This window comes from Xiphophorus couchianus, chromosome 14, assembly GCF_001444195.1.
Source record: "Xiphophorus couchianus chromosome 14, X_couchianus-1.0, whole genome shotgun sequence".
Classification (NCBI taxonomy): Eukaryota; Metazoa; Chordata; class Actinopteri; order Cyprinodontiformes; family Poeciliidae; genus Xiphophorus; species Xiphophorus couchianus.
The window spans coordinates 19,938,014-19,947,117 of record NC_040241.1 but is presented as its reverse complement, the minus strand read 5'-3'; the positions used below and the strand labels follow the sequence as shown (position 1 = coordinate 19,947,117).

General features: G+C 37.0%; 1 protein-coding gene and 1 long non-coding RNA gene across 3 annotated transcripts; both read left to right on the top strand.

Moving 5' to 3' along the window:
* On the top strand, positions 1-6,479 carry LOC114157893 (integrin beta-like protein A). 2 transcript variants are annotated; one of them, XM_028039064.1, is made up of 11 exons: positions 1-133; positions 223-383; positions 549-686; positions 1,163-1,298; positions 2,855-3,032; positions 3,284-3,425; positions 4,558-4,701; positions 5,135-5,193; positions 5,275-5,310; positions 5,484-5,560; positions 5,777-6,479. In XM_028039064.1, exons 1-11 carry the CDS (start codon positions 23-25, stop codon positions 5,861-5,863), a joined length of 1,269 nt encoding a protein of 422 aa, XP_027894865.1. In that variant the 5' UTR covers positions 1-22; the 3' UTR covers positions 5,864-6,479. The 2 variants fall into 2 exon arrangements, with proteins under 2 accessions (XP_027894865.1, XP_027894866.1); XM_028039065.1 differs by lacking the exons at positions 5,484-5,560; positions 5,777-6,479 and adding an exon at positions 5,400-5,477.
* LOC114157894 (uncharacterized) lies at positions 3,432-4,441 on the top strand. The gene is made up of 2 exons (XR_003598291.1): positions 3,432-3,880; positions 4,386-4,441. It is a non-coding gene; the product is annotated as an uncharacterized LOC114157894 (long non-coding RNA).
* Positions 6,480-9,104: the final 2,625 nt, after the last annotated feature.

Below are 9,104 nucleotides of genomic sequence, written 5' to 3'. Positions count from 1 at the left end.
TAGCAGAACTGATTCGTTCATCATGTTGCTCTCTGTGCTGCTGGTGATGATGGTGATCAGCTGGACAGAAGCTGTTTATACTGGTACTGTGATTACACACACCACTAAAAATGTACAAGGAAACAGTTTTACAGTAAGTTGAGATTTGCTAAAGTTTCTTTTATTTTACCTTTAGAAAAAATATTGTCTTGTATCTAATGCCTCTTCACTTTAAATCTACAGCTTGTGCGTCGCTATAAGTTTGGCCACAGCTCATGTGGAGAGACTGAGTCATTTATTTCTTGTTCTGGCTGTACTCAGAAGATTGATGAAAGCAGCGGTGAATGGTGTCTGAGAGAGTATCCCACATGGGGCAGTAGGAGTTTCATCGGTTATTACTATGGGTGACTGAATCTCAACATCATGCAAAAATATATCTAATACTTTTCTGTTTTTTCCAAAAAGTCTAAAATTCCTCCTGTCAGTTTTCTGGTCTGCTGTTCTGTAAAGTTTTCTGTGTTTTAGAAACTTAGTAACATCAGAAATCTTCCCAATATTTTCTATTAAAGGTTGAATCCTGGAACCTGGATAAACAACAAAAACGGCATTTCAACTGGCCTCGCTAAGGTGTTTGTTGAAGGGAGAAAACGATCTGACATTAACAGACCAAACTCATCACCAAAGACCGGCATCCTTCCTGTTATGAGGTAATTCAGTTTTTATATCATCTTTATAATAAATATCTGAAACTTTTGGTGCTTTTGCTGGAGCATAAGCTGTATTTTGATTCTGAAGTTTTTGGTTCCTTTTTCTTTTAAAGAAAAATGAAATCCAAACACTGTGAATACATTTTATTTGTAACAAAGAGTGACATGGAAACAAAGCAGATTTAGTAATTAATTTAAAATTACTTACAAGTACGATTTATCTTTAAGACAAATTTGAATTTGTGAAATACAGATTAAATTAGACATATTATATATAGGAACCATTTGCTAATTTCTCAAAGAAACAATGCTCAAACAAGACTTTAAGAACCTAAAAAATGATGGAAGAAAAACACTGAAACACAAATCAGTCAAGATACTGAAGCTCCTCTGTGTAAATCAAATAATTTAAACTGATTATTTGTTCTCCAGAGTTCACTTGTAATTATGTGATGTTTGTTTTCTGGTTCTCTCAGAGTTCCCTCAAACTGTCAGAGGAATATCCGCTTGTTGACCTTTGACCCTGATGGAGACCATGTTCAATGCAGAAATGGATCAGGTTCCAATGAGTGCTACACCTGCACACCTCCGTCTGTCCTCAGTCTCTCATCGGTAAGTAATAAATGTTGATGTCAAGTTACAGGTAAGGAAAATGTGAGGTTCACAGGTAGAAGAGAGGAAGTAAATATCCTTCAGTCAAACTCTGAGTGACAGGTGGGAGAAAAAGCAGAGGGTCTGAACAACCCACAAGGAGAAATGCTGTTTATGGGTTAGAGCACAGGTGTCAAACTCCAGTCCTCGAGGGCCGGTGTCCTGCAGTTTTTAGATGTTCCACAGGTACAAAACGCTGGAATGAAATTGCTTAATTACCTCCTCCTTGTGCAAATCAGTTCCCCCAGCCTTGCTAATGACCTAATTATTCTATTCAGGTGCAGCAGAGGCACATCTAAAAGTTGCAGGACAGCGTTCCTTGAGGACTGGAGTTTGACACCCCTGGGTTAGAGGTTAAGTTTAAGACTGATGTGTGAGTTGAGTTTTGGTTAAGTTTAGGGTTAGATAGAGAAGAGATAGAGGAATAAATGTGTGCTGGTGTATGCACACAGGAGGTTTAGGGAGATTTATTGTAAAGGGTTTCTAATTTCTGCTTTAGAAATAGCAGAAATATTTAGCGTGCAGTAAAATAAAACATTGATACAGTTTTGTTTGTTTGGGTTTGGACGTCCCTTAGTAAAATACATGAAGAGAGAAACAGAAAACAAAAAGCCAGTGATGGTTTTTAGTTATTGTACCGCCAAGAATTCAAAACTACTTTCACTCCTGCATGAAACACATTATGAGGTACACTGTAGCTGCAGCCTAGCAAAAGGTTGATTGAAACTCAGCTGTGTGAACACTGCCCCCTGGTGGACAAAATGGTAAAGAAAACCCTGGAGGCTTCAGGGCTGACAGGTGGAAACCATCCTGTCTGAAGGTGGAGTGGCACAAATACAGAAATATGTAGTTTTTTGAATCTCTGATTTTGTAAATAGTTTGTGAAAAATAGACCAGTATTTTAATGTAAATGCTGTTTTATTGGTGACATAATTTATTTGACAAAAATAGTTTTTAGCATCTTGCGACCCAGGATTTTTTGGAAGAAGATTTAAATAGTTTCAAAAATTAATCTGAAATTAGTTCACTGCATTTCACTGTAGATACATCCATATAACCGTATTTCATTTTTATGCTACAAAATGATTCAGCAACCTGCTTCTCACCGCCAAAAATCTATAAAAATAATTGTTTTCATACTCAGATTTTATTTTATTTTTACCTTTGACCCCAGGGGTTTGAAAAGAGTCCAACTCTTTGGAAGAATATTTGTGGTTCCACAAAATATTTTATTTTGCAAATTAACTGCACTGTTTTCTCGGCATGAACTCTCAATTGATGTGCTTAGAGCCATAAATCTGCAAATTAAATATAAATGAATATTTCTATAAAACTTAATAGAAATATTACGTTTAATAACTTAATATTTTAAGTTATTAAAATATTAATAATTTCATATTACTATTTGTGTTTGTTTTATTTGTGAACAAACAAATAAACCTATAATGAAATTCAGTTATTATATCATTATTAAACTTGATTTATAATCTTTGATTTCTCTCTCTGTCCTCTTCCAGTCTTGTTCCCTTTCATTCAGTCCAACCAGCAGCAAAGTTGAAGGTTCATATGCAGTTCAGCTGATGATGGAGGATTTTCCCAGTCAGACCATCGCTCTGACTGATAACACTGGTTCAACAGCGTCGATAAGCTCCAAGATTTCTATGAGCAGAATCCCTGTCCAGTTTGTTTTCAAAGGTTTGATTTCATGTTTCCATTGTGTTGCTTCACTGCAAAGAGAAACACTGGTGTGAATAAATTTAGTATTCAATAATTATCTGTTGAAAGTTGATCATTAAGAATTTAACACAAGAAAATCCCATATTATTGGGACAACTCAGATTGACAACTGTAACTTTACTGAATTAATCTTTAAACTGATAGAAGAGTTGTTAAACTCTGCTGTTTTGTGACTTAATCTGAATTATTTTTTCGCTGCATTGCTCCAGTGGATCCTGCAGCTCCGTCCTGCACAGCAGGTGAATATCTGCCCAGGTTTCTGCCTCCAACTCCTGAACATGGAGCTCAGTTCTTCATAAACGTTACTGAGACGATAGAAATCAACATCACAGCAGAGGCGACTCAGTCTGTGTGAGTAGAAAATAAATATTGTTTCTAATCAGAGGTAAGCTTCTAAATAATTCAAGGTGAAAATCTGAAATTTGATCTTTATTGTGTTAAAATAACACAATGACTCCAAACTGGTACAAAACACATAAAACCTGGACATTAATTATTTTTAGCTGTCAGATCATTTTGATACAGAAATCATAACAGATGTTTTCAGGACATTTTGCACATATAACCAAACAGACTGTATAAAAGGCTCTGATATTTTTTGTATTTTATTTTGTAATATTGGTTTCGAAAGTACCCTAGGAAGTGACGTAAGTCTTGAGTTAGTGCTGCCCATGTGCTGCCCTACCGCTCATGAGAGCAATTTAATATACTTCCGGGTCAGTTTTGCTACATTCTTAGCATGTGAGACCGCATTCCTGGTGTAGTCCTGGGAAGTGATGCTCCGAGTGTTAAGTTGATGACAGAAGGTAAGTACTGCATTTAGCGTGCTGTTTGTTTATTCTAGATTCAGTTCGTTATATGTGTTAACTATGGGAGAACGAGTATGCGATGTTGTGGGGCTCTCTGCGCGCTGGGAACTCAGTTGAACCTGCTCAGCCTTCGTAGGTTTACCTTAAATCCCATTGTTTGTAACTGCATTTCGGCTGCATCTGTTATTATTTTCCATTGAATTATTGCAGCAGATATATGCGCTGCCAGCTGCCGCCATTGTGTAGTGATTTTATCTGGCCACATGATGGCGCCATAGTGCCTCTTATGCTAAACTGAGCCGAAGGGCTTTCTGTGTTTTCACCGAGGCTGCGCCTAATGATGTAACCTTTACGCAAATTGAGTTATTTGTATGTTGTGGATTTACATGCAAATGTGGATGGTTGAGTTTATTTCTCATTAGATAATTTGTTTGAGTTTGTATTAGTTGAACCTCTATTCCTGTAATATGTTAGCCTAATGGCAATTTATTTGTTATTACAGACTGCTGGCAACACTGAGCATCAAGACAAATAAACCAGCTCACATCTGAAGTTAAAGTTTTGATCTCATGTCCTCCTTCCTGTATCCTGACCGATACACCATCCTGTTTGCTGCAAATAACTGAGAACCTAACCTAATTAACAATATATGATGTGTTTCCTGTGTGTTAAAGGATCACTGAGCTCCTGTTCAGCGGACCGTTCAACATGACCAAGAGTTCGTCTGGTTCAGGATATTTCACCCTGACATGGACGCCGTCTGACAGTCAAAATGATGATAATGAAAGCCATCCCATCTGTTTTGCTGTCCAGGCAAAGTCAGTATCTGATCAGAAGTTTCAAAAGTTCTCATATTCTCTTCTTAAGTAGAAGTAGAAATACTTATCTTAAAAAGACTGATAAACATAACTGGTTTATTTCAGTAAAAGTATAAGGTACAGATTTTGAAATGTACTTAAGTACAAAAGTAATAAAAATAATGTTCACCTTCAGTGATACAAAATGACTTTAGGAAAATCCCTCCTGATCCTGACAGAAGTTGCTGAAGCAGTGATCCATAAGAACTAAACAAATGGACTTTCCCCACTGATGTGGGTACAATTATGAGAAAAGTCAAATTTAACCAGAGACTTTAAAGTCTCTGGTTAAACACAAAAAACACATTTATGGACTAAAAAAAGATTTTGCATCATATGGTTATTTTCAGAAACAGTTTAATATTAAAGTTTTGGTGCTAAATTATCTCCCCAGTGCCTCCAGTTCTATCTACCAGTCTGAGCTTCGATGTGTCATTGTGAGGGTTGGAAACAGTGAGTCATTTCTTTCTGTTTGATCATTGATCTTATTTTTTATTTCCTGAACTCATGATGTTTCTGCTGTTGTTATCCCAGTACCTTTCATAGCGATTCCAAGTCCTCCTACAACATGTAAGTAAGATGATGAGTCAATTCTTTATTTTTCATCTTTGATTTATTTTTACTTTTTATGTCCTGAACTCATGTTTCTGTTATCTTAGCTGTGACTTCAACCACTGTTGCTCTCCCTTTGACAACTACAAGTCCTCCTGTCTTTATACCATGTTGATCTCTTGTTCTTCCAGCTCGTCTTACGGTTCTGAAGCTGAAGATCTTGACTACGCTGTCACTGAAAGACAATAAAGATAAAATTGAGAAAGCGGTCAGTGATGTTCTGGACTTTAACACAAACCATCACAACCTGAGTTTAATCCAAACCCATTTCACTCAAATGTCAAATCAAACCCAAAGTGATCACCTGCAGTGATGCAGTTAAATTCTGCTGTTTTTGTTTTTAATGTTAATCAGATTCTGTTCAGTATATTTTATAATTCACCACTGACTGTATCTCACATTCATCTCATGTTTTGTTCTGCAGATTAAAGATGAACTGATCAGACGAGGGCTGCCTGCAGACATAAAGGTCCGCCTGCTGAGCGACGGTTCAGTGAAGGTTAATAACTAACCGCCCCCTAGTGGCTAACAATGAGAATGAATCTGATCCATGCAGTAAAATATTTATCTGGGTTTATCTGTTTTTACTTCCTGTACCTTCTATGTAGGGCTTATGGTTGCTTTAGGTAGTCGGACTAAACTTAGTTATGAAATTAAGCAAAAATAGAGAGAATTTCTATTTCTGTGTGAATTAAAAAAAAAATCATGATACTTTCATAAAGAAGTTAATGAAACAGCTTCCCCCTAGTGGCTAAATATGAGAATGAATCTGTTTCATTAAGAGAAATGTATCTGTTTTAATTTTAGGGACTTGTGTTTGTTTTAGGTAGTGGACTAAACGTAGTTAAGAAAATAATTTTTTTTCTGTGTGACAATCTTTACAAAATGCAGATAATTCCTCTTCCATGTGTAACATTTATGGCTGTGGGTCTTTTATTGACCTTAATATCATATCATATGTTCTGTGGTGGTATTTCTGTGGAGCTCATGATTTTTGTGTGATCATTTTGTTTGCATATTTTGTATGTGGAGATTTTATAAATGCATATTGGCTGGAAAACAGTGGAGTATAAAATAAAATCAATATTGAGAGTCTTCAAAAAAAGCGTTTTAAATGAATAAATAATTAAAAATGAACCACTAAGCCTCTGTGTGAAACTAAACGTTCATACTTGGGTGTAATAGTTCCTACTACTTGGTCTTCTCCGATGTTTTGGCCAGAGAAGATCGGCTAAAATCCCGTTTTGGGTTTTTGAATTGCTGAATGGTTTTGTTTCCATCAAGCTGCTGGGATTGTTGCATCATCAACTGAAATTTTATTAATAGTTGGTGTTTGTAATCTGAAAATGACATTTGTTATGAATCTACCTTTCCATCCACACATGGATGAGGATTTGTGTTGCATTGTAATGTCTAGGAGGAAAAATGTAGCAAATATTGAACTGGCTTTATTTGTATGGATGTGCCATAAGTTTCTTCAGCTGAACAGAAACAAAACTGAAGTTATTACCTTTGGACCTAAAGAGGAACGATCTAGGGTCAACGAACAACTCCAGTTATTACAGCTGGAAACTAGAAATCAGGCCCGAAATCTGGGAGTAGTGATGAACTCTGACCTGAACCTTCAGAGACACATAAAGACGGTTAGAAAGTCAGCCTTCTATCACCTGAAGAACATTTCCAGGATTAAAGGACTAATGTCTTGGCAAGATCTAGAGAAACTCATCCATGTGTTTATCTTTAGTCACATTGATTACTGCAACAGTCTCTTCTCAGGTCTGAATAAGACATCAATCAGATCCAGAATGCTGCTGCTGGTGTTCTGACTAAAACCAGGAAGTTAGAGATCATCACCCAGTTCTACAGTCCCTACACTGGCTCCCTGTAGCTCAGAGAATAGATTTTAAAATACTGTTAGTTTATAAATCACTGAACGGCTCAGCACCACAATACAGTAAAGATTTGCTGTTGTCATAGCAACCTTCCAGACCCCTCAGGGTTCACCGGTAAATAAGCTGAATTTACTGATTCTTTAACTAACTATAAATGAGTAATTATGAAATGTTACTCTTCAGCTGATTAGGAGTAACATTTAGCTGTTTTATGTCAAATTATTTGTTAGAGTTTTGGTTTATAAATAGAAGGGGTTTGCCTAAGTTCTGGATGTCGATTTCCTTAATTTTGGGGGATTGTGATTGGCCGATACTTACATGTGAAGCTGATCTTATCCTCTAATCTTATCTTCGTCATCACTTGTGTCTCTGTGTCTTTGTCGGGTCCTTGTCTCATTTGGTGTCGTACCAGTCTGGTGTTTCTGTCGTTCAATTATACATGTTGCTACCAGCTCTGAGCTTTAAGTGTCTGCTTATCTGTGCTGCCTGGATTTTGGATTTATGGCATTGCAGTTCACCATTAAATCATTTTAATTCACTTCAACCTGGGGCCTCTGCGTCAACCTCACCACCTCTCACTGCATTTCATGACAGAGAAAAACACTGAAGTTCCTAGTGCTCATGTTTATTTGTAATGTAAGAAGTTTAGAACCACCAGGACCCTCTGCAATGTAAAACTGAGTATTTGTACTGAGGGTTGAGATGAGGACGAGAGCAGTCAGACCCAGGGCGAAGTGAGAAAAATGTTTTAATGAGGTCAAAATGCAAAGATGCTCAGGAACATTGCCAAGCACAACAAATGCCACCATGCAGCAATCACAGCAAAGGAACACAGAGATAAGGAGATGACAGGTGAACTTAAATATATGTGGGGGATATCAGGACATGAGGGACAGTTGGAACCAATAATGGGGAATGACATGACACACGGAAACAAAATACGGTACTCTGGTCAAATAAAGAAATATGTTGGTTTGGACTTTGCAAGTTGTTCAAATCAAAAGATGGAAAATAATCTAGATAAAATATAATTTTTTTGTAGATATTTGAAGCAGGCTTCCAGTATGTTGAGTTTGTGTTTTCCTCATGGCCCAAACTGCTGAGCTCTTTACATGCAGTGGAATTTTTGCCAATTTTCTCCAGAACACTCGGCATCATTGGAACCAGCCTTAATTCTGCAGGCAACTGTTTGGACAGCTCAGTGGCAGAACTAGAATAGAATAGAGTAGAATTGAATAGAAGTACTTTATTCATCCCAGCAAGGAAATTACTTCGCAGTTACAGCATAGAGAGAAGACAAGACAAGAGACAAGACACAATAACAACGTCCGGATGTTGAGTCTGGAGTTTGGCTGTGGCAGAGCTGATGACGTCACAGGCCACCGCTGCATCAGCTGATGGGGGAATGTAAACAGCGATAGGGGAGCTTACACACAATTCTTAATTTAGAAATTTAAAAAATGTATTTTGACATTTGACATAAGATAAATCCGATGATGCCAATTGAGATTTCTTGAAAGGCCTGGCTCAGTTACTTCAAAATGTAACTGAAGATATTTTGATTTGTTATTTTTTACTGAACGTAAATGCAGATGTGCTATATTACTATCCACAACAATTGCCATCTTTGCCATCATGTGTGGAAAATGCAAAGCAAATATAGTTTATATTTTTAGTGTATAAATTTCCTGTTTCTGCTGCTGACAGTCCTGGAGGTCTGAGCTGATCTGAGACTGTAGCTGTTAAACAGACCAGAGGAGAGAAGGTCAAAGGTTATGAAGTTATGAAATAAGCTAATTTGCTGCTGTATAAAATAATATCTATTTAACCTCTACAACAGCTTGGCTGCAGACTGCTGAT

What these genes read in the sequence shown, in the direction of transcription:
- LOC114157893 (XM_028039064.1), top strand. Translation starts at nt 23, where the DNA reads ATGTTGCTCTCTGTGCTGCTGGTGATGATGGTGATCAGCTGGACAGAA. An exon ending in CATTGTGAGGGTTGGAAACA is followed by an intron (nt 5,194 to 5,274) that starts GTGAGTCATTTC and finishes TTGTTATCCCAG; the next exon opens with TACCTTTCATAGCGATTCCA. An exon ending in AAGATAAAATTGAGAAAGCG is followed by an intron (nt 5,561 to 5,776) that starts GTCAGTGATGTT and finishes TTTGTTCTGCAG; the next exon opens with ATTAAAGATGAACTGATCAG.